At 46.5% G+C, this 23,716-nt stretch overlaps 7 protein-coding genes and 1 non-coding gene across 8 annotated transcripts; 4 read left to right on the top strand and 4 right to left on the bottom strand.

Annotated features, from left to right (window-relative positions):
• Positions 1-283: 283 nt before the first annotated feature.
• Positions 284-1,850, bottom strand: LOC100826780 (uncharacterized protein At2g27730, mitochondrial). Its single transcript, XM_003574886.3, has 3 exons — positions 1,594-1,850; positions 1,394-1,471; positions 284-544 (listed from the first exon to the last, which is right to left on the bottom strand). The coding sequence occupies exons 1-3, from the start codon at positions 1,732-1,734 to the stop codon at positions 521-523; spliced, it is 243 nt and encodes an 80-aa protein (XP_003574934.1). The 5' UTR covers positions 1,735-1,850; the 3' UTR covers positions 284-520.
• Positions 1,851-2,449: 599 nt separating this feature from the next.
• Positions 2,450-2,624, bottom strand: MIR7760 (microRNA MIR7760). The gene has a single exon (NR_127049.1). It is a non-coding gene; the product is annotated as a microRNA MIR7760 (primary transcript).
• A 161-nt stretch (positions 2,625-2,785) lies between these two features.
• On the top strand, positions 2,786-5,701 carry LOC100826467 (multiple myeloma tumor-associated protein 2 homolog). Its single transcript, XM_003574885.4, has 4 exons — positions 2,786-2,945; positions 4,000-4,089; positions 4,801-5,062; positions 5,181-5,701. The coding sequence occupies exons 1-4, from the start codon at positions 2,903-2,905 to the stop codon at positions 5,497-5,499; spliced, it is 714 nt and encodes a 237-aa protein (XP_003574933.1). The 5' UTR covers positions 2,786-2,902; the 3' UTR covers positions 5,500-5,701.
• A 390-nt stretch (positions 5,702-6,091) lies between these two features.
• LOC100826157 (vesicle-associated membrane protein 727) lies at positions 6,092-8,845 on the top strand. The gene is made up of 6 exons (XM_003574884.4): positions 6,092-6,181; positions 6,578-6,843; positions 6,989-7,190; positions 7,283-7,403; positions 8,237-8,299; positions 8,413-8,845. The coding sequence occupies exons 2-6, from the start codon at positions 6,642-6,644 to the stop codon at positions 8,554-8,556; spliced, it is 732 nt and encodes a 243-aa protein (XP_003574932.1). The 5' UTR covers positions 6,092-6,181; positions 6,578-6,641; the 3' UTR covers positions 8,557-8,845.
• Positions 8,846-9,456: 611 nt separating this feature from the next.
• Positions 9,457-15,488, top strand: LOC100834413 (kinesin-like protein KIN-5C). The gene is made up of 22 exons (XM_024461294.1): positions 9,457-9,630; positions 9,726-9,855; positions 10,351-10,509; positions 10,612-10,961; positions 11,098-11,236; positions 11,349-11,446; positions 11,526-11,682; positions 11,812-11,881; positions 11,961-12,037; positions 12,160-12,213; positions 12,296-12,376; positions 12,455-12,566; positions 12,652-12,914; positions 13,029-13,190; positions 13,296-13,403; positions 13,503-13,661; positions 13,738-13,821; positions 13,930-14,135; positions 14,235-14,336; positions 14,614-14,723; positions 14,812-14,963; positions 15,054-15,488. The coding sequence occupies exons 1-22, from the start codon at positions 9,575-9,577 to the stop codon at positions 15,243-15,245; spliced, it is 3,021 nt and encodes a 1,006-aa protein (XP_024317062.1). The 5' UTR covers positions 9,457-9,574; the 3' UTR covers positions 15,246-15,488.
• Positions 15,489-15,490: 2 nt separating this feature from the next.
• LOC100825530 lies at positions 15,491-16,278 on the bottom strand. The gene has a single exon (XM_003574882.4). The coding sequence runs from the start codon at positions 16,220-16,222 to the stop codon at positions 15,644-15,646; it is 579 nt and encodes a 192-aa protein (XP_003574930.1). The 5' UTR covers positions 16,223-16,278; the 3' UTR covers positions 15,491-15,643.
• Positions 16,279-16,592: 314 nt separating this feature from the next.
• On the bottom strand, positions 16,593-19,899 carry LOC100825225. The gene is made up of 12 exons (XM_003574881.4): positions 19,441-19,899; positions 18,863-18,927; positions 18,592-18,670; positions 18,434-18,452; positions 18,215-18,334; positions 17,882-17,951; positions 17,761-17,804; positions 17,621-17,662; positions 17,473-17,532; positions 17,295-17,362; positions 17,022-17,079; positions 16,593-16,919 (listed from the first exon to the last, which is right to left on the bottom strand). The coding sequence occupies exons 1-12, from the start codon at positions 19,728-19,730 to the stop codon at positions 16,830-16,832; spliced, it is 1,005 nt and encodes a 334-aa protein (XP_003574929.1). The 5' UTR covers positions 19,731-19,899; the 3' UTR covers positions 16,593-16,829.
• A 1,480-nt stretch (positions 19,900-21,379) lies between these two features.
• Positions 21,380-23,623, top strand: LOC100834113 (probable calcium-binding protein CML50). Its single transcript, XM_003572452.4, has 5 exons — positions 21,380-22,056; positions 22,284-22,330; positions 22,968-23,143; positions 23,255-23,273; positions 23,372-23,623. Exons 1-5 carry the CDS (start codon positions 21,696-21,698, stop codon positions 23,474-23,476), a joined length of 708 nt encoding a protein of 235 aa, XP_003572500.1. The 5' UTR covers positions 21,380-21,695; the 3' UTR covers positions 23,477-23,623.
• The last annotated feature ends 93 nt before the right edge of the window (positions 23,624-23,716 follow it).

Genomic DNA, 23,716 nt, shown 5'->3' with positions numbered 1-23,716 from the left:
TTTTTCTTCCATAAAATGTGTTTGATTAGAGGTTTCACTCCCTTCCCCAAGCATTGTACTCTTGTTGTTAATGACATAACTGTCATCTCAAATTAACAAAGAGGTCTTTTGCTGTAAAAAAAAGCTTACCACGACTAACCCAACCTAACTTTTCAACATGTCATGACCAGATTTTGCCAAATTTGATGCCAGTCCATGAAGCCATGAGACTTCAGAACCAACAACCAGTGCAACCTTGCAGGACTGCTCCCAACGAACCAGGTGGCAACATCATACAACCAGATGCAGAAAGGGGGACACCAACATACGGTCCAACAAAAGATAACGAGACTCGAATTCTCAATGTATGGTCCACGGATTACATCCTGAACAAGACCGCGACAAACAGAAAACATGGCAGATGGGCCAGCGCTGTCGACGTTTTACAGGATTTATTTTTCCATATCCACACATTATAAGCTGCAGATGTCCACCAGGTGCGCCTGAGACGAGGTCGCCTTCAGGCAGGTGCAAATCACACTTACTTGGATCCCTCCTCGGGCTTCTGGTAAGATGACGAGATGTATTAGTACATCGAGCAAACTAATTTTGCAGTGAATGGGGTGCAGAAAACAGCAAACTGTATCTATATAGAGGGTAACGACTGCTGAGAGTCCAGTAAACTAGATAGGAAACACATCACGCATGACAAATGAAGGATGCAGGTCTCTTCATCCAAAGTTATCAGAAGTTATAACATCGCATACATCTTATCAATTTACTTATTGTCAAAGCTGCCTTAGTTTACCAACTGATTCCTATAATCTGCCGCAACCAATGCTCTGTATCGTGAAGGAATCCAACACCAATGTCAGAGCAGTTGTTTGCAACAGAAATAAGTACACTAGAGCACGATTACGAGCTTGTTTCGGAAAATTCTATGAAGCGCTGCCAAATAAGCGCGATGTTTTTGGCAAAAGGGGTACCTAACTAAATCATGCAGCAGCTATTTCCTGAACCAAAAAGATAAAGCGAAGCAAGGCACTCTATAATCATCAGCGCTTCACTTGACCACACACTGAATCTCAGACATCCGCATCCCCTCCATTACATCACTTGGCAAAAAGAACATGTTGGCCCAAACACGGCAATATCTCTAGACACTATTCTCAATGACGAACGAACCCCCACCCCTTGGAGCCGCATCGGCTCGGCATCTACCAGAGACGAACAACAATTTGGCACTTGGCAGCTGTTGTCGAACAGTTGCAGTACCTCCAAATGACCAGAACATCATGTAGTGGCACTTAAATCTATCGGCATGAATTAGCATTTGGATGTCTGAATGCAAACTGATTAACTTTTCCGAGGCTATTAAACCTAAACTGGTAAGCAAGAGGGCACCGTGTTATACCTTGCCGGCCTTCTCGGCGTCGGCCTTCTCCTGCTCCTGCTTCTTCTTGAGCTTCTCCAGCCTCTCCCTCTCCATCTTCTGCTCGCCCGCCCCCAGCCAGGATCAAACGGACGAGTTATATCAGATCGGATAATAGAGGACAATCAAAAGGACGGGGTTAGCTAGGGTTTTGACTTTTGATTTGGGGAGATGAGACGGACCTGGATGTAGACGCTCTCCTTGGCGCGCTCCTCCTCGCTGAGCACGCGGCCCTTGCCGTCGCTGAAGGCGCGCACGGCCGCGGGCGCCGCCGCGGACCGGAGGCGCGCGGGGAGGGAGGTCAGCGCGCATCGCATCGCCATTTTCGCTCGCAGGACGGTCTCTGGAGCTCTCTCGCTAGCGAATCTGTCGGGGGTTTGGGGATCTCCGTGGGTGGGGTTTTCTTTCGGTTGGTGGCACTCCACTTGTAAACAGAGTCTTCTCAGACTTCACGGGACTCTTCAAGACTTTCTATTTGGGGAATCCAAAGGGCAAATTTCAGATGGAGTTTTGGGGATTCTGGAATTTCAAATGGTGTTTCAAAAATGAAAGAAATTCTGACACAAGAACTAGACGCTCAATTTTGTCGATCGGATTTTGTGTAATGTCGAAAATATGTGAACTCTCATGCCTTGTCGACACTCGCTAGAACGGATGTGTGGTGCACCAACATTACTTGTCCGGCCATCGACGAGCTCCGGAGCTGTCACCCGTTCTAGACGTGATCATATACTGGTTTTTTTTTCGGGCCTCTTCCTCATTGTTGGCGAATCCGACCTCCCATCGAGCACTCATTTGTTTTTATCTATTATACTATCTATTAAATTAGAGTTGGTGGTGATTGGCACGGACGCGGTAGGTCAACTTTGTTAAAATTACAATAAATATGTCACTTTCTGTTATTTTCTCTCCTTCCCGTCTTATTCATGATTCCTCCTCCTCCACCTTATGACCGACACCACTGCGCCCGCGTGAGCCATGCCCGAGCCTCCCCCTCCACCCCCAGCCCGATTTCTCCTCCTCCGTCTTACAACCGATGCCAACCAAACGCCACAGCACTCCGAGCAAAGCCGTCACGTCGCCGCACACTTCACCTGTTCTCCCACCACCTCCACCGCCGCCAGCCGCCGGACTCGTGGGAGACGGCCGACCTTGACGGCGCCATGAGCTGCTTGCTCCATTCTGTCCGCTGCGTCAACTCCTCACTAGACCTCGCAACCCGGTGCAGCTGCATGACCGCATCCCCCCGCGCCCTAAGCTTCCCGACCTTCCCAGCCTTCGCCAACCACCTGCGCACCCCCTTACAGCTGATTCCAGCCACCGGGTTTCGTAGCAACGCACGGGCACACCTACCAGTTTTTATTACGGCCTGCCTACTAATTTAGCCCATACAGCAGACGACCTCTCCTCGTTGTCCTCCTCCTCCTCCTCCTCCCAGAAAATCCCCAATCCCTCCTTCTCCTCATCCCTCTCGCCGGAAACGCCCTCGAGATGTACCACCCCACGAGAGGCGGCGTCCGCGGCGGCCGAGACCGTAAGCTCCCTCCCGCTCCCTCACCTTTACTCCAACCCCACGCGGCGCTCCAATTGGACCAAAACCCCGAACCCAGTCGCCATCGACCCTCAACCCTCGCACGGCGCGGTTCTGTCGTGGGGATAGCTAGGATCTTCTAGTCGATCCGTCGCCAGGGACTGGTTTTGGCTTGTGCTTTGTTTCCTGTTTCGTGATTTGCTAGATTTTTTATTTGGGTCGTACTAGCTCACCTGATGCCTGTTCTGCTTTGGTGATATGGCAATAGATGATTTATATAAGCTTAATATAGTGGCCACTGTGTGAATTTGTAGTGTCATGTTATGGTCACTACCATCTATCACTTCCATCTATAAGGACTCTGTTGAAACAACGACAAGTGGGATAGGCTACCACACTAAATTACTTGGATCAGCAGTCTCAGTCCTAAGACCTAATATGTTGTGGGTTTTCAACCACATTTTCCAGGTAGTATCACATAATGGTATTTATCTACTGCCTCCGCACTATATACGTACACATCTCAGCATTTCTTGTTAATTCCAAGCTTGAGGATAGCACAAAACTTGGAGATGATGCCTATTCTCATCGTGTGTCGCCTCTTCAGGTGTTAGTTGCATCAACAGATTTAAATTGTAGTTAATATTGCACACGTGTTTCTGGAGTTCTAGGACAGTTCTTCCAACGATAGCCATGCAGTATACTGCTATTTTGTGTTGTGACAAATCAGGGCATTGTTACAAGTTGTTACTTTCCAGGCATTGTCAACTTATTGCATCTTATGCTGCTTGCTTTATTCAAATGACGTGACACAGTTTAAAACGAAATTTCATTTCTCTCTTGTACTGTTAAGTGCAAAGGATGAACATACAAGTCCAGTAGTTCCCCGTTCGCGCTTGTGTTGCTTAATTTGTTTCTTTGAAGCCTCTGAACTACAAGTATTGCATGAGTTGAACAAATCTACCTTTGATCACTTGTTTTTGCTAGAAGTACTTAACATTCTAACCTTGTTATCATATGGCAGTCAACATAAGTTATCCCTTCTTTATTCCTACAGAATTCAAATGGGACGATGTTAAGGTTGACAAGCATCGGGAGAATTACCTTGGTCACAGTGTTAAGGCTCCTGTTGGTAGATGGCAGAAAGGTAAGGACCCAACCTTGTTATATGATAGATGCAATATTGATTTCTTATGTGAAATGTTTCCAATAAACTGCTCTTGAACTTCATGCCGCTTCCTATCTTTTCCTGCTCAACCTTGTCCATAGCTGTGAAATGTTTTAGTTTGCCATTAGCTCCCTGTCTGTTGTGTGCACTCATTCTTCTTGCTTTAATCCAAACTGCACTTAATAACTCATGGACTAGCGTTCTGAATTGACTGTGCTTTTTACAATTGAGATAAGTCCATAAATGCATTGTTTAATTGAGATAAGTCAGCATACCTACTCTCTCTCAAGAAAATTCAAGCTCATCTGTCTTTAGTTAATTGATTCCAGGCCCAATTAGAGTTAAGAATTTACATAGCACATATCATTCAACCTGACAGTTCATTGCCAAGAAGTAGGCATGGAAGTATGTATAGATCGGTGTGCCAACTTCGTAATGACTCTTTTTTTAACCAATTGCTATGCTCTGTATTTGTAAAATACAAACACTTTCTTTGCCCTTTGGCCGTAAGTGACCAACTTTTTGGTAGTAGCAACTAGCAAAGTCTTTACTTGTATCTTAGGATTGGGCTTGCACAAGTATCTTCATGGGCTTGTATTCAAAGTGGTCTGGAATGGAAATGCTTCTTGCATTGATTTCTGAAGGCCTGAGATTTATGTATTAATGATCAACTGTGGCTATCTCTGACAGGGAAGGACCTATTATGGTATACAAGAGACAAGAAATCTGACTCGGAAGATGCCATGAAGGAAGAAATCAGGAGAGTGAAGGAAGAGGAGGAACAGGCCATGCGTGAGGCACTTGGCTTAGCTCCCAAGCGTAGCAGTCAACCTAAAGGCAATCGTTTAGATAAGCATGAGTATGCGGAGCTAATAAAGAGAGGGTCAACTGCAGAGGATATGGGAGCAGGGCATGCTGAAGCAGCACAAGTGCAAGGATTAGGCTTATACAAGTAAGTTTGTGTGATGACATTTTTATCACCCCTTGGAATATGGCACAATATTATTCTCTGTCAAGGCTTCGTAACAACTTTACTAATCCAAACACACATGTTATCTGCATGACTACAGGGGTCCTCAGAATGAGGAAGAACCGAGCTCTCCTAATCTCGACGCCTCTGAAATGAAGCCTGACCAGATTGAATTTTCCCCTCCACGGGCGACGAAGCATGAAGATTCCGAGGATGATGACAGGAAGGGGAAAAGGCGGCGCGGCGAGGAGAGGAGAGAGGAGAAAGGCAAGGAGCGGAGGCGGGGAGAGCACTCAGGAGGCAAGGAGAGGAGGCGAGAAAGGCACGAGAGTAACCGCGGTAGCTGGCATGACCCGGAGGACAGGGAGAAGCGCCGCGGCAAGGACAAGCAGAAGAAGAGGAGGCATGATTCAGACTAATAACAACATTAGCAGCCTTGGGAAGCCATCTGTAACGGTATTATATCACCAAAATGTGTACCTTTTCTTGTGAGTTTCATGATGGTGATGCTACCTGTGCTGGATGATGTGATGTTAAAATGGGCCTGTGTTGTCCTACACTTTGCCCTTATTTGAATGGAATCATACATGTGGCTTGTTTGCCTAATTATTGCCTGGCTTTGTTGTTTCCGATGAAGACTCATATGATGTTGGTATGTCAGTATATTCTGGTTGATGATGAACACAGAAATAGAAAACGAAGAAGAGAGTGAGGCTATTTTGGCTGCCGCGGCAGCACCCAGAACGAAAATAAAAAGAAGAAGCACGATTTTGTTGTTCTGGGCTGCAGGCCTGCATAGAGAAATTTATAATGTTCCACGTGCATAAAAATGCTACAGCTCGTCTTTGCCGTGTGTACCCCTGTAACAATCTCCGGCCTTGGGTTCCCTCCCAAGGGCAAACCTGTAACTTCATAAATGAGCCTTGGATTAGGATTAACTCGCAGCTAAGGCAACGCCACGCTAACGCAACAAGACTATTCACGAGACCGACCCGCAACCACCTCCCCTCTCCGATCGATTTACATTCACCGTCGCCTCACCGCGACGAGGACAAGGAGAACAACCCCGCCGGAGACGACGCCAGCCAGCGCTTCCACAAGGTTCGAGGCCCTCACCCTCCCCTCCCCCCCGTCCAAGCTCCACGCTCTCCCCGTCCGCCTCCGGTTTCGTTTCTGAGTTCTGTGGCCGAGATCCGATCCGATTATGAGTTCAAATTAAACGATTCTTACCCCTTTCCGAATCACCGACTCTTTCCAAGTCCCCAGCATCCCCGGTTCTCAATCAATCCCCTCCTGGCGTGCGTGGCATGCGCCGCGTGTGCTTGTTAATTTATTGCTGTATTTATTTTTGTTCTGTTTCAAACTCTCTGGTATTAATTTGGATCAATCGAGGTTACTTACTTTTCCGCCGGGCAGCACACACGCCGCACCAGATTTCCCAGCTCTACTGTCGCCGATCGGTGTGCTGATTCCTGTGTTTTTGTTGGGGATTATTAGGGTTTTGTTAGCGGCTTTGATTGATTGAATTCGGGAGGCCGAGGCAGAGGAGGAGGACGCCGCGATGAACGGTGGCAGCAGCAAGCAGACGCTGATATACAGCTTCGTGGCCAAGGGCTCCGTGGTGCTGGCCGAGCACACCGCCTTCTCGGGCAACTTCAGCACCATCGCGGTGCAGTGCCTCCAGAAGCTGCCCTCCAACAGCACCAGGTCCACCTACTCCTGCGATGGCCACACCTTCAACTTCCTCGTCGACCGCGGTTTCGGTACGCTTCCCGGTTACCCCCTCTTTTGTTTTGTTTTGGTTCACGTGGCCGTGCGCCTGATTGATTGTCGAGATCACGGCAGGCCGCCACTGTGCTGCGAACCTGATGAATTGACCTGATGTATCCCGGCATATGCTGTGTGCAGTGTTCCTTGTGGTGGCTGAAGAGGCTGTGGGGAGGAGCGTGCCGTTTGTGTTCCTAGAGCGGGTTAAGGAAGACTTCATGCAGCGGTATGGGTCAAGCATTGATGAGGAGGGGCAACACCCACTGGCTGATGATGCAGATGAGGATGACTTCCTGTTTGAGGACAGGTTTAGCATTGCCTACAATCTTGACAGGGAATTCGGGTATGGAATTGTTCCTTGTTGGGTTATTGTACTCTGGTTTCTTGTTACCATGGAAGTGTTTCTTATTAGTCCTCTTCTTTTCTCCTGGATAGTCCAAGGCTAAAGGATCATATGCAGTATTGCATTAATCATCCAGAGGAAATTAGCAAGCTCTCCAAAGTGAAATCGCATCTGTCAGAGGTCAAAGGGATCATGATGGACAACATTGAGAAGGTATGTATTCGAATGAACATGCTGTTTCCAGAAATAAGCACTGTCTGAGTGAGGTTTCTCAGTTCTCTCAATCTTTTTTTCTTCTTCTGAAATATGCTTTATTTATTCTGTTTAAGTCAAGTGTAAAGCCATCAACGCATCTGTCGACTATCAGTCTGTCATGTGCACTTTGTTCAACATGGGTTCAATACTGCAATATAAACATGTTATTTGATATTTTTAGCACATGTTAACACTGCAAATCTCCTTTGATGGTTGAAAGTTAACTTAATAGTAACGTGGCGCTTGGTGTAGACCTATTACTCTGTGCCAGAGTTTATGCGCATTCACATGCAAATAAGTACTTTTAAACTAGGCCATAAACATGTAGTGGTGAGATTTGGTACAATTTGAACAAGCGACTATTAGATCTTGTAAAACCTGTATTGTTCATTCAAGATACACCACTTCCTTTCAAGGAATGCATAGTTTAACACAACTGCCATTGCTCTGTGATGTCATCCGTGCTACTGTATTCTTTCGCTTTATCCACCGATTTTTTATATGAATTTATTGGATGGCTGTGTAACTTTTGTTCCAGAAGTTTTCACTCTGCTAGTAAATTGCAATATCCCGGAGCATATATGATTAGCTGTAGTTATGCAGAAATCTAAGTCTAGTGCCTGATGAAGTTACCATTTTTGCAACAAAACAAGCTATGCGAAGTGCAACTTATAGCCAGAAACATCATATCATTTAATTGAAGTCGTCAATTCAACAGTTATTTATTTTATTTTTTGTTTGCCATCTTTCATCTAATCGAGTTTACTCTGACTGTGCTGGACATTGCTTAGATATTGGATCGTGGTGAGAAGATTGAACTCTTGGTGGGCAAGACCGAAAACTTACAGTCCCAGGTATGCATGTAATGAGTCCAGGATACCTGTATCCTGTGTGTTGGAATAATCCTGTTTTTGTTACAACTTGGAAGCAACTTTCACTGATGGACGTTTTATTAAACTTGCCTCAGGCCGACAGCTTCCACAGGCATGGCAGAGAGCTGAGGCGTAAGATGTGGCTTCAGAACCTGAGGTTCAAGCTTATGGTGGGCGGTGGCGTCGCATTTCTGATCCTCATCCTCTGGTTGATGGTTTGCAAGGGCTTCAAGTGCTAGAGTGTCGAAAGCCTTTTTTTTTTTCTCTTCTGCGCACTCGACCAGTTTACCTCGCCATGTCCATATAATCGTGCTGCCAGTATGTTGTGCGCACAGCTGAAATGCCCCTCTGGACTGTTCTCATGTCGTTGTATGCTGTTAGATATCTGGAATACTTGTATAAGCTCTGTCAAAGAAGGGGACACCGCTCCGATGTACATTCTGAAGTACCACAACAAGACTGTTTGGCCCTTGTTCGGATTCTCTTATTTAACCATAGGCCTGCCTTGAGCACCGAAGATTATTGTGCTTTCATCTTCCCTTTTTACAGTCCTTTCTGCTTGCTCCTCCTCGTCGATCTTTTTCTGGAGCGGTATACTTGTTAACACGGTGTGAATCCATCAGACAATAGCCAGCGATGATCGTGTAGAGGTTGGCTTGACTGTTGCTGTGTTCTGAGACAGTCTGTGCCTTTGGTAGTCCAGCACGAATGATTTGCGAATGCATTTACCGTCTGTTGTTCGCAGAACAGTGGCGCAAAGGAGTGACAACGATATGCAGGGCCTTGTAACAGAGGCAGTGTTCTGTATGACTATTGGTCAGGCTTATCATTCTGGCACAAGATGTTACACTCATGGGGACAAAGGTCATGCTTTTTCTTTCTTCTAAGAAAAGTTCTTTTTATCCCTTTCTTCTACGAAATGTTTTTTTTTCGGGGGGATTCTTCGAAGAAAAGTTAACACTCAACACTATCCATTCCCAGTAGCAGCAGGAGAAGGCAGGGACAGAAAAAGCCTGATGGACGGGCCGTATGGTTTAGAGCCCAAGCCCAGTTGGCCATTAGAGGTCCCATTCCCACGGCAAAGCGTGCATAAAGGAAGGAACCCACGCGACGCGCCCCGCATCTCACACTCCCAAAATTTTGAATTCTCCCCCTCTCGTCTCCGAACCCCATCCCCAACCCCCGCTCCCCCACCGCCCAACGGGAAGAGATTCTCGGAATCCCGCCGCCGCCGCCGCCGCCGCCGCATCCGCCGCCATGTCGCGGGTGGACAAGGAGAAGGCGGTGAACGTGCAGGTGCTCCTCCGCTGCAGGTAGGTCCCCCACCTCTCCGCGTCGCGGGACTGACTCGCCGGCTCAGATCCGCAGACCTAACAGCCGCCTCCCCTTCTCGTGCGTGCGTGCTCAGGCCCTTCAGCGACGACGAGCTCAGGAGCAACGCGCCGCAGGTGGTCACCTGCAACGACTACCAGCGGGAGGTGGCCGTCACGCAGACCATCGCCGGGAAGCAGATCGACAGGGTCTTCACCTTCGACAAGGTCGCCACTTCCCCTCTCCCTCTTCACGTCCGCATTTCTGTGGTCGCCGGGGCGGCGGTTCAGCCACCCCAGTGCTCTTTGATTGCCTGGTGCTAGTTCCTTCCAGCTAGCGGTGTTTGCATCTGAACAAGCTGAATCTGCAGCTTGACTCGCCTGGGTTGCGAATTGGAACGGCCACATTTCACATGATAAATCTGGAGCACTTGTGCCAATTACACAAGCTGCATTTTTCCCGTGCATTTCACCTAATAAATCTGGAGAATTGACGATGTCCACGCCCCTGTCAATATTTTGAATAGCTCTAGTATATGCAATTATTCCGAACTAACTGCCCTGTCAATATTTTGAGTAGCTCTAGTCTATGTAATTATTCTGAACTAACTGCTGATACTTGTGGGGGGTGCCTGAGGGCCTGCATTCCGTCTCAGCTTTTGCTTGTTCAGTGCAGAGGTGTAACACGAAGACACACCCTTCTGTTTTTGTTTGCGTTTGCAGGTGTTCGGGCCGACAGCTAAGCAGCGAGACCTGTATGACCAAGCCATCATTCCTATTGTGAACGAGGTGCTGGAAGGGTTCAACTGCACCATCTTTGCCTATGGCCAGACCGGCACGGGGAAGACGTATACAATGGAAGGAGAGTGCCGCAGAGCTAAGGCAAGCTTATCTTCTCTTGCTGTCTTGTCAACTGTTTTTCATTATGCCCAGGTTGGGATTTACTCAGTGGTTTGGTATATCTTGTGCTTAAAATGCTTGCAGAGTGGGCCCAAGGGGCAGTTACCTTCAGATGCTGGGGTCATACCTAGAGCCGTTAAGCAGATATTTGATGCATTGGAGAGGCAGAACACCGAGTACAGTGTTAAGGTCACATTTCTGGAGCTGTACAATGAGGAAATCACTGATCTTCTTGCACCAGAGGAGATATCTAAGGTTGCTCTGGAAGAGCGGCAGAAAAAGCCTTTGCCTCTTATGGAGGATGGGAAAGGAGGGGTGCTTGTGAGAGGTTTGGAGGAAGAAATAGTTACCAATGCTGGTGAAATATTCTCTCTTTTGGAAAGAGGATCCGCCAAGCGCCGCACAGCAGAGACCCTTTTGAACAAGCAATCAAGGTTCAATCTCACTCCTTCTGTTAATTTGTAACACTTACACAAACCTAAGTGCTTATTATTATCTATACTTTATCTCAAAAAAATTCTGTAACAATTAAACAAACTTAAGTGCTTATTATCATCTATACTTTTTCAGTCGTTCACACTCGCTTTTCTCAATCACCATTCACATAAAAGAGGCAACCCCTGAAGGAGAAGAGCTGATAAAATGTGGGAAGTTAAATCTGGTTGATCTGGCTGGGTCTGAGAATATCTCTCGTTCTGGAGCTCGGGAGGTACATCTTGCAATATAATTTAGCTTTGATGTTACTGTTTCACTTGGTCACCATCAAATCTGTTCTCAATTCTATGGTAATCTTATGTTATGTCATGTTTTCTTGATTGTAGGGCCGAGCGAGAGAGGCTGGTGAAATAAACAAAAGCTTGCTTACTTTAGGCCGTGTCATCACGGCATTGGTTGAGCACCTTGGACATGTTCCTTACAGGTAAGCCAAGTGGTTCAAGGATCCTTGCATGCAGTAATTCATCTTTCTTACATTGATTTACGCTTTCTTTGCTTTTCAGAGACAGTAAGCTCACAAGGTTGCTTCGTGATTCACTGGGAGGGAGAACAAAAACTTGCATTATTGCTACTGTTTCTCCTTCAGTACATTGTCTCGAGGAGACACTGAGTACATTGGATTATGCACACCGGGCAAAGAGCATTAAGAACAGGCCAGAGGTACTTTGGCATCATTATCTCTTGTTTTTCAGAGTCGATGTTTCATCAGCATAAACTCAGTTTTGGGTATGTCAGCATAATTTCACTTGGTCACATCTGCTCAGTTGCTGATATTTCTCTATATTACAGGTTAACCAAAAAATGATGAAATCAACATTAATCAAAGATCTCTATGGAGAAATCGACCGGCTTAAAGCAGGTACCTAATGAACCTACATACAGTTCTATGTTATTTGGATGGTTACAGGATAACCTTACATGTATTGACTTCTTCCCAGAGGTCTACGCTGCACGCGAAAAAGTTGGAGTGTACATTCCAAAAGACAGGTATCAGCAAGAGGAGAATGAGAGGAAGGTAGGTAGTATCTGGCACCCCAAATACTAGCATGAACTCATATAAAAAACATAACTTCGTAACTATTTGTGATTTTGTTAGAAAGCATTTTTTATGATAGTTTCCTATGTTTCTTCTGGAAGGGCATGGCTGATCAAATTGAGCACATGACCGCTTCTTTGGAAGCAAACCAAAAGGTTCGTTAAGTACTCTGGTGGTGAAGTACTCAATCTTTTATATTTATTACTTGTCTGAATCAATATGTTGCTTTCTTTTCAGCAAATCAGTGATCTGCAAGAAAACTACAATTCTGAGCTTCAGCATTCTGCTGATTTGAGCAAAAAGCTTGAAGCTACAGAGGTACATCATATTTTCCTTGTTAGTTATACGCATTTATTGATATTTATACTGTAAGATTAATAACCTGTCCTGTTATAGAAAAGCCTGGAGCATACAGGCAACCTACTGTCCACGACAAAAGAGGATTTAAAACAAGCCCATTACAACCTGAAGGAGAAAGAATTCATTATCTCCGAGCAGAAAAAAGCAGGTTTGATTTTATATCGCGTTTTTCATTACTGCAAAAAGCATGTTTTGATAATTCTAACAGTATTTTGACGAATTCTTTGCATCAGAAAATGCTTTAGCACACCAAGCTTGCGTTCTGAGATCAGAACTGGAAAAATGTAGCCGTGATAATGCTTCACTGCATTCAAAAATAGCTAGGGGAGATAAGCTGAGTGCTGCAAATAGGTCCGTGGTGAACTCTTTCCAAGCTGATCTTGCTTCGAAGTTGGATATTCTCTCCAATACCCTCACTGCATCCATAGATCAACAAAACAAACACCTGAGGGCTGTGGAGGACCTATGCCAATCTTGTGTTGATTCCCATGACACGGTATGTATTACTGATGCATAAATATGCATGTCTTATCTCTAATTATACACAAATTTTATCTAGGCTCAGTGCCTGCATGTTGTATGTATTTATTCTTTGCTTAAACATTTCAAGGCTACAATGGAGATAAAGAAGAAGGTTTTAGCTTCAAAGTCATTATATATGTCGCACATGGAAGCTTTTCAAAATGTTGTGCTCCTACACAAAGCCAACACAAATTCAACATTGGAGGATGTATCATCCCTGTCTGCAGCAAGCTGCTGCAGTCTTGACCAGGTATGTGATCTGCCTGTTTTTTCAACCAACACAAAATTGACGCTCTTTTGTCTTTATAACTACTCTTTGCTGCAATTAGTCTCATCGGTATATTCTTGCCAACAGCTTCTAGCTTGTGTTGAGGGCGAGGCACTGAAGATATTTAGAGATATACAGAATTTGTTAGCTGACCATCGAAGTGAACTTGCACACTTCACCAAGGAATTGCGAGAAGTCTGTTACTTGATCTGACTGTTAACAACTCCACATTTTCAGTATATCTTAGCTACTATGAAGAGCTCTTTGTTTAACTTTGCTCCTGTTGTCATGCAGAGTTTCTCCATTAGCTTGGATAGAACAAAAGACATGTCCAGCTACATTCTTGGGCTCTTTGCGAAGTACTTGGAGGAAACATCCAAGTTGCAGAACCACACGAATCACACTCACGATGCACAAGTCAAAAGCCTTGAAGAATTTCAGAAGGCTTACGAGGTGATTCACACCCCTTTTCTCTCACCACTCATTTGCAAAATTATGTTAATGTATCTAATACTATCATCTTGTGCAGGAGCAATCAAAGTCTGAGGAACAAAGGCTTCTGGCGGACATCACCAGTTTGGTATCTAAACACATTGTTCGACAAAGAGAGCTGGTGCGTGCATACTAGGAAACTACAATTTGGCAAAAAGTTTAAGCTTGTCACCAGTATACTAAATAGCACTAGGCAAGTCATAATACCCCGGATGCGTGTTTCCTGCAGGTTGATGTTAGATTAAACTCTCTTGGTGATGCTGCTCGTGGAAACAAGACATTTCTGGATGAGCACACGTCTGCTATGGAGGGTGTCACGAAGGATGCTAAGAGAAAGTGGGAAATGTTTGCAGAGCAGGCGGAGAATGACAGCAAAGTTGGCTCCAGCTTCTCTTCAGCGAAGCATTGTCGCATGGAAACCATTATGCAGGAGTGGTATGTTCAAACAGTTGCACATAATATCTAAACATTTACTGATCCATTTATATCTGATTTGAGTTCTCGAACTAATAAATATGTACTGGACTTGTCCAGCGCATGCACCGTCGACTCTGCTGCTCAACAATGGAAAAAATCACATGCTGCGGTTAATGATTTGTGCACAAAACAAGTGGCTGAAGTAGAAGCACTTGTCAGGCAAGTACAGTACTCTCATCACTTTTATCTTTGCTTACATGCCAAGCCTGTCTTGTTCAGTTAGATGTTAGTTTCTTTGGTTTTGTCGTATAGATAGGTGTGCTCTCCGTGAGGGTTTGCTCTATGTTGACTTTGAACTAAGGCAATTTTGGCACCAATTTAGCCTGTTATATTGCATTAATTCAGAAGGAAAGAGCACACTAACATGCCAAGTTTTGATCCTTTATTTTGTAAGTCTTGGAAGAGCCTAATTAGCTTCAGTATATGGACATTTCAGGAGTGCAATTGAAGACAACGAACAACATGTGACCGAGGTTGCATCATCTCGCGCCCTTGCAGAAGAGCAAGCATCGAATAGTAGCAAGGACATACTTCAAGATATTGACAGTAATTTATCTGGCCTCAACATGACTGCTTATTCAATTACATGGAGTTCCCCATCTAATCTTGGCTTGCTCATGTTCCTTTGCCACAGATCTGCTGGACGAGGCACGCAATTCGACTTCAAGAGTAGTGTCGACAGTGGAAGCACATTCATTAGAGATTCAGCATCTGCAGGAGAACCACTCTGGCCAGGCTGTAGGCGTCAACGAGCATGCCGATAAGGCTCTACAAAGCAGCTACAGGGTGAGATCAAAATCCTACAAGAGCTAATATCCTTCCCGAAATCCCCAATCCAATGTGCCTGAAATTCCCTACAAATGCTATTCTGTGCAGGACTACGAGCCAACCGGTGAAACTCCAGTAAGGTCTGAGCCAGACGTTCCGAGCAAAGGCGCCATCGAGTCGCTTCGAGCGATGCCGATCGAGTCCCTGATGGACGAGTTCCGCGAGAACCACCCCTACGAATCGACCAAGGAGCCCAAGCCGTCGCTCATCCCACGCTCGCCGCTCGCGACCCTCAACTGATGAGATCGACTGATATTATGATATCTGTGTGCAGTGTAATCTTATTAGGACATCAAATCAGCCAGCTTTTGATGTCCTTGTTGTGTTAGGTTTCTTGAGGGAGTGCTAGCTGCCTTAGCTTCACTCCCCAATTGTCTCCCCCTTCCGCCATCTCGCCAATGTATCATTTTGTTGTGTGATATTATTGTGTTGTGGAGCAGCAAACATTCTTGCCATAAAGAAAAAAAATCTATGATGATCAAACATTTGCATTGCAATCCTCAGAACCGCATTGCATTCCACCACATTCTACGATGAGAGTGTACCATTTTGTTGTGTGATAACACGATGATGCTTGAGAATTCAGACTTAAACATAGAGAGCTACTTGTTGGGGGTGATTTCCTTCGAGTTCAGGACTCAGGTGAGGTAGAGCTGCATCTGGGAGCTGCTATCCTGCTCGACGACGTCGAGGAACACCGGGTCGACGACGATATGGCTCCGGATCCTCACAGAGAACCTCCTGGCCCAGAACAACATCACCGCCGCCTCGCCAGCGATCTCCACCTCTGCATCCAGCTCCATATGCCTCCTCGCCGCATCGGCGAGGATCGCCCCGGCATGGCTGGCCAGCTCGACGCCGTCGAGCCTGGCGGGGAGCTGGATCAGCCGGCAGGAGGTGGCCGGCTGGCCGCCGGCGTCGAGCCGCGCCGTGCCGAGCCGGTCGCCGCCGTAGAGGATGGTCACCGTGGAGGCCCCGTAGCGGACGGGCACCACGTTGGGGTTCGTGGCGTGCACTGTCAGAGTGAGCCCCATGTCTAGGGCTGCTGGGGGGCGGAAATGGAAGCTGGAGAGGCTGATGGAGATGAGCTCGAAGCGTGGGTCCCGCGGCCGGCAGAGGAGGACGCCGGCCGCCGCGGCCGTGGCTCCGGCGCCGGCGAGCGCCGAGGTCAGGCTCCATCGCCGCTGCTGGGACTGGGACGACGTCGAGCTCCCCATGGATGATGAGCCCTTAGGTTTGGATTTGGTTCCCAGGCCCAGTAAAAGCCTGTTTGTTTGTTTGTTTATTTGTTGCCTTTTGTTTTTTTACTGCTTCTTCAGAGCAGCTGAGCTGGGATGTACAGTAGAATCAGGTTCTTGGCGTGGACAGCACTGCTGCTCCCGGATGAGCGGTTGCGGTTTGCTGATCCCTCCATCAAGATCTAGATCAGATACATCCATTTTTGTTTGTTATGCTGATACTCGTTCCGTTCCGTATCTAGACGTTTGTTAGGAATAGATACATCCATTTTTTGGCAAATTTGAGACAAGAATTATAGAACGGAGAGAGTATATCCGAAGAGTCAAGATGGTAGCAAAGAGACATCCATCTCTGAAATTTATCTTTCATTTATTTATTTCTTCTGCTGCCTCAGAGCTTCAGTGTTTCTTAGGGAAGCTAAGCCAAGACACTGCCTCATGTTCAGTGTGGACTGGAAATTTATTACATTTTATACATCATAGTAGTGCATCTAGGTTTCAGAGTTTCCTAGTAAAGAAAATGAGCTGCAGCTATGATAACATATGGACACTTGAGAGAGAGGAGGGTGGCAGGGGTTGTTGTTTGTCAGGCGGCATATGTTGCCCTCAGGTACTCCACGATGTCGGCGCTTTCGAACATCTTCACCCCGGTGTTAGGATCCTCGATGTAAGGCGCCTGTCAAGACAGTTAGTAAGAGTAAACCACGCTGTCCGGGTACGGTAAAACTTGCGTGGAGAAAATTGAGATAGAATGGCATGGAACCAGAGAGTTGCAAACCTGGAAAAGTCCGTATTTCTTGAAGAAATCCTGTCGCTTCGGGCTGCCACGCGCACAGCTGCAGCAAAACGTTTTTGTTACATAGTCTTGCGGGGATGCTGCTACAAATATGCATACTATCAACAAGATCATGTTTTTAGGTTGTGTAGACAGCAGGTTTTGACAGCTGCTATACTAGTGATAGTCCAGAGTCATTCATACAAGTATTTTGAACTGTTATCATGCTGTGAATGTCAGAATATTCAGCTATTTCTCGACAGATGTTTCAGATACCTGTGTAGCAAGTGTGGCAACTCCAATTCGACGAAGGTCTCACGTGCTATTTTACAGAAAGGAGATCCCTGGTAATAAAGTATGCAACAATTAGATCCTGGAAATGGTAGTAGACTACGACAAATATCAAATAATAACCTCAATGCTATGACTAATCAGGAGTAGCAAGGATTGAGACCTCGTATGCCCATATCTCTATTGGCTGGGCTGGAAGCTTTGCCGGAGTGTAGGCAGATCCCTGCAATCAGTAATAGGTATGGTTTGAGCAAATTGTTTCAGAGGATTACATGGAATAAACAAGCTTCGATGGCTTGTTGGCAATTTACCTTGCCGCCACGCCCGATCAAAGCAAGGCCTGCCGTTATTGTCTACAAATTAAACAATACAAAATTACGCAAACTGCACAACTGAATGTTAACTAGTAATAATAATCCTACTCTTGGATTGTCAACTATTAGTTACTTACTGTCAAGAGACCAAGCGATAGCATAATCGGAACAGTTCCATCACCTGAAAAACAAGCGTGAGTGGAGGAGCTAAGAACGAGCTTGTAAGGTACAGGAAAAGTTAGGTATGGTAAAACTAACCGTAAGTTTTCGCCAGATATTTTATGATGTCATCTGATTCATACATGGCAACTCCTGTGTTTGGATCAACCTGCAACGCAAGAGTGATTTTACTTTCATCATTCAACGGTTTCTTCCCGAAATAGTTGCAGAACCCCCTGTTTTCGTTTCGTTTAATACTGAAGAACAAAGCACATAATTCTGATAATACACCATGTTGCTCGGGTGTCGGGAATAAAGAGTTCAGCAACATGAGTATTATTAGTGAAAGGTAAATCAACTGTGATCGTCAAATCTCTAAGATCACATTCAAAGACTAACAAGCCACAGAATTTGTGAGGACATGTTGCATACCATGTAGGGAAACTGTTTCTTTCCGCCCATCTCTAGAACCTTTGGACGGAAGGTTGGGCCATTCATAGGACAGGGGTAAAATAACACATCAAGGTCCAGGACGGATACCATCTCTCGCACCTGCAAGATTTACATGGCAACTATAAACACCGACGTGATTCATATATGAAGAGTGACAACTGCAGCACACAAATATAGCGAACTTAACAAAATATTCACCTTTCGACAAAATGGGCAGCTGATGTTTTAGCCAGAGAACACCAACAAATTGAAGGAAAAAAGGTAAATCAGCTTCAGTAGTCAGAAGAAAATACTAGGTGCAGTCAGAAACAGAAAGGAAAATCAGTTTGAATCTGAATGGAAAGAAAGGTGCAAACCCTTCAAACTCGTATATTTCAATAGGCTTTGCCGGTCGAGGGCACTGCCCAATCTTTGATGTCTCTTTCACCTTCCGACCTAAATCAAGAAACACATTTATTATGTGTACTAGTACTAGTTTAAACTAAAGAACTGAACAAGTACAAAAAATATGGTTGTGTACTTGTGTACATCAACTACTATATATTCTGCTAGCTACACCATGTTGTCTGATTCTTGATATTTCCGTGCTGCGGCCAAATGCTGGGAGTTCGAGCAAAGAGAGGTCACCTTGGAACTCCAAAGCGTACTGATCTGGTGGTATCTGGTCAGCGTCAACAATTGATACTCCATAACTGCACATGTACAAACATAGGAATCAAATAAAACCCCACCTAAGAATTTCAAAGCTATGGAATAGGCGATTGAATCAACTCAACCAGATGTGTGAGCCAGTAGTAGTAGTAGCCGCCCTCAAAGTAGCAACACATTTTTGTTCTATAGTTGGACGATCAAAGTAATTGACTGGTGAACTGGACATTGTTATTTGTTAGCGAGACCGTGATAACAGTTGTTGCGTGAAGCAGCTACATATAGCTCACATCAAAGTGGACTGCAGCAATCAAATTCAGATTCAAATTGAACTGGGGTGTTTGATTTGACTACCAAAGTAAGTAGACATTGTTAATTAGCTGGTCGATGAATCCAGGGGTGAAGCAGCTAGCTCAGCTGAAACAGAAATAGGTACATAGAGTACTTGGCTAGCACAGAAACGCTTCCGATTTCAATCAAAGTGCAGGGGATGCAATCGAGTTCAATTTGGGCGGCATAAGGTAGTCCAATTTGGTCGCGGTCGGTAGGATACTTACCCTAGGACGAAGACGCCGGTGCCGAGGCGGAAGGGCAAGGCGAGCGAGGCCCCGGCGATGTTGCTGGACTGGCCGGGCTTGACCGCGAACCGCTGGGGCTCCGGCGGCGTGAACCCGGCGGGCGGCGCGCTGGACGTGGAGGTCGTACTCGTAGCGGCGGTGTCGTCGAGCTGCGCGGCGATCCTGGACGTCGCTGCCCGGCTCCTCCGGCTGCCACGGACGGCGGCGCCGGCAGGTCGAGCGGCGCGGGAGGGGAGGAGGAGAGGCGGGAGGCGGAGCGCCGCGGCCATGGATCCCCCGCGGGAGCCGAGCCGAGCAGAGCCGAGCAGGAAACGCTGTCGATCTAGTGGCTGCAGTGCAGTGGAGTGGAATTGTCCGCAAAGCAGAGAGAAAGAGAGAAGGAAAATATCGGATTTTTCTTTCCGGTTTGGTTTGTTTGCATTCGCGGCAAGAAGACGATGGATGGATCGAGCTGTCGCTCTTGGCTCCTTTGGCTCTCTCCACTTGTTATTGCAGTCCATAAGAAGAAGGGCAACGGCAGGTGATACTCGTGTACTAAAAAAAATGCTCTCTCCACTTAAATCACTTCGAGAGAATTGACACAATGCCACTAATCAAAACTAACTATTCCAAAATACCATTAAAAAAACCAAATATGCCACTATACCACTACCATCTCAGTTTTCCATACCATAATACCACTACAAGCCACAGAACGCTAACAGCACTGACGGAACCTCTTCGAATAGAATTCCAGCAGCATCTTGGCAGAGTTTGAGCAAAAAGCATTATTTTCACACTTTCACACACTGTGGATAATCGAGGTTGTTGCAGGGGAGCGGAGTTTGCACTGCGTGGTGGCGGTGGTCGACCGCAGGGGAGGGAGCGATGGTCTCGGGGATGAGTGCAGACCAGACCAGAGACGCAGCAGTCCAAGGGCGACGGCGGCCAAGCTCACCGGCACGGTAGAGCCCAATATGGATCCGGCGCCAAGATCTCCGGCGCGGCAGAACCCACGGCGACGGTGACCCAGCGTGTCGGTGCCGCAGAATCCGACGGCGACGGTGGCCCAGCTTGCCGGTGCGACCGATCGTGTCTTCTGCTCGTGATGGCGGACGACCGCGTGGCGGGGTCAACAGGGAAGAAGGCAGCGGCGGCAGCTAGAGGTAGAAGTGATCCACGCAGGGAAGTGAGCGGCGGTGAAGCCTACTGGTGGCTGGGTGTGCCGCCATGGCCTGTGGCTGGGTACGACGGGATGAGCTGGTGTAAAATGGTGTATTTTTGTGAACTCAAAAAATCTAACAATCTCAACAACACGCTGACCGTTAGTCAGCTGGCAGCAGTGGCATGGTGGCATGAAAAATTGAGATGGTAGTGGTATTATGGCTTGGTTTTGATGGGTGGTACCATGTCAATTCTCTCAATCACTTTCCTTGCATGATGAACATATTCGTTTGAGAATAAATTTCAAAAAACCACACTTCTCCAGTCATTTGTCTCGCAGAACCACACTTGTTGCTAATTTGTCTGCTACGCCGCGAACATTCGGGCAAAGTGTAACAGCGAACCCAAAACAAACGATTTTAGCAATTTTGACGGGATTCCTGACAAGCGCAGTGTGAGCCGTTGGATTTAGCCGACTGGATGGCGGACACGTGTTTCTCCGTTTCCTGAGGACGTGTTGATAGTTTTGTCCTAGCTAGGACAAATCAGGAAGAGTCTTGGCTGTTAATTTATTTTTGTTGGAAGGTCTGCGCGCTTGTTTTTTTTTATTGAACCAAAATGGCAGCCAACTTTTAATTAGCCGCAGCCGCGGTATCCAAATACGCAGGCAACGCAAGAAGGAACGGTGGCCGTTGACAGAGAACTCGCCTAATTTATAGAACAGATAATTAAGTAGCCGCAAGCTTTGCTTTACTTACTTAAATTAACATGAACATGTCTCGGTGCCGCACGTACGTTGCGTACACGTCTCCTCTCTTCCTCCTAGTTTCTTCTTCTTCTTCTTCGCGGTCAGTTCGTCGTCTTCTTCTTCTTCCTCGCTAAGCATTCTGCTTTCAGCCGGATGAGGTCAAAGGCAAATTCAAGTCGTCACGCGCTCATGGCCATCCTGAATCGATGATCGTGGCTATATATAGCAGCAGCAGAAGAAGAAGAATCCGTACCATCGTCTCCAACCTACGTACTGCGTGACAGAGATCAGCAAAAGCTACCACCAAGAAGATATACCTCCAATCCATCCATCCTTCCCTGCCATGGCCGGCTACAACCACCACCGCTACGGCCACGCCTACGCGCCGCCCTCCTCCTCCTCTTCCTCCTCGCCCTACGGCTACGGCAACGGTGCCGGACCCTACCCGCCGTCGACGGGGGGATTTGGTTTCGGTTCAGGATTCGGAGGCCCCGCGGCCGTGGTGTTCCCGGCGGGGACGCACCCGGAGGTGGAGCGCTCGTTCCGGGCGGCGGACCGCGACGGGAGCGGTGGCGTGGACGAGCGGGAGCTGCAGGGGGCGCTCTCCGACGCGCACCACCGCTTCAGCCTCCGCACCATCCGCCTCCTCATCTTCCTCTTCTCCGACCACCGCCGCCCAGAATCCTCGCCGCCCAACAGGATGGGTAAATTATCCATATCAACCTTCTTCTCAATTGATTCTTCCCCGATTATTAACTCCTCTGATCTCTCCATATGTACGTAGAGAGGCTAATCAACCAACCAACCTTAATTCTCACCTGCTTGTTAATTTGCTCCATTCTTCATGCTCTGAATTATTTATCTCATTCAACCTTAATAAGCCAACCTTAAAACTCTTGTTCTGATGGACTTGATTGTTTGCTTGTTGCAGGCCCAGCGGAGTTCGTGTCGCTGTGGAACTGCCTTGGCCAATGGCGGGTGAGTCTTCACTCGCTTCTCTGTCAAATTCTTCTTTCAATCTTGTATGGTTTAGTTTAATTGCGAAACGGAATGCATGCACTGCTTGCGATTTGCAGTTTTGGAGTCACCAAATTATTCAGCCAACTTGTCATTCGCTGTACATACATACATGAATCTGCTGAATAATGTGAGTGTGTTTTTAACTGCAAATGGTGGCCTGGTGGAGGACCTGTTTCTCTGTATGGAACAACAGTCGGTTCCGCCAATCAGCAACATTATGTAATTGGAATTATTCACATTCACACTAACGAACTAATTTGAGGGTTTTGTATCATGGGGCAAGTCAACAGGGGAACAGGATACTATATCCTAGTGTAGTGTTGGTCAAACTATTTCATAGCATCAAACATTTCCTCCATTATTAATTCCGTCCACAGTCAGCTATTGGGGGCTTAACTATTCTTCATGTCACCATCTAGAGCATTTTCGACAGATAACTTGAGAATCTATAGAGCATTTTCGACAGATAACTTGAGAATTGTATGATGGGGAAAAGTCAATAAGAAAGAAAGAACTATTGGCAGGCTGTAGTCTGTCGTTCCTTACATCTTGCAACAGCAACCGGCTTAATTCTCTACTTGATGGCACCATCCAGGGCATTTTCGACAGATACGACAGGGACCGGAGCGGGAAGATCGACTCCGATGAGTTGAGAGAAGCTCTTCGCGGCCTGGGGTACGCGGTTCCACCTTCGGTCATCGAGCTTCTCATCGCAAACTACAACAATGGTGTTTCCCGACGCGGCGCGCTCGACTTCGACAACTTTGTAGAGTGAGTACATTCTGTCTGTCATACGAGATTATCTCCAGGTTTCAGCATTCTTCATGTCTTAACAGATGACTAACTGAAATTCATGTGCTTTCCGGGTTTCGATTTCTCAAGGTGTGGGATGGTTGTCAAGGTATGTTTGCAAATCAATTGTACATGTTTGGATCATGTAATGAATCTGCAAGTTTCATATCATTTCTGACAAGACATGTTCGCTGTTGTTACGCGCAGGGTCTGACTGAAAAGTTCAAGGAGAAGGATTCGCGCTACACTGGCTCGGCTGCTCTCACATATGACAGCTTCCTGTCCATGGTCATCCCCTTCATCGTCCCTTAGCATCTACGCAAAGTTTTACGAGTTTGAGTTAGAGACTGTTTTGTAAATGCATGTAAACAAGCTACCTTACAAGTTTTCGTTTCATAGGCTTGTATGAAGGAAATGGCTGCTGATAACTACACTCCGCCATGGTATTACCAATTCCTACTACATAGACAAAAAACTCTTGTTTCGTCAAATCCACCAAGACACAAACTTACGCAAGCATAAACAGAGATAAAAAATCGGAATCAGATAGCC

The sequence above is a fragment of the Brachypodium distachyon genome, chromosome 3 (genome assembly GCF_000005505.3).
Source record: "Brachypodium distachyon strain Bd21 chromosome 3, Brachypodium_distachyon_v3.0, whole genome shotgun sequence".
In the NCBI taxonomy this organism is placed as follows: Eukaryota; Viridiplantae; Streptophyta; class Magnoliopsida; order Poales; family Poaceae; genus Brachypodium; species Brachypodium distachyon.
The sequence above is the reverse complement of the archived record's forward strand: the minus strand, read 5'-3'. Positions and strand labels throughout refer to the sequence as shown.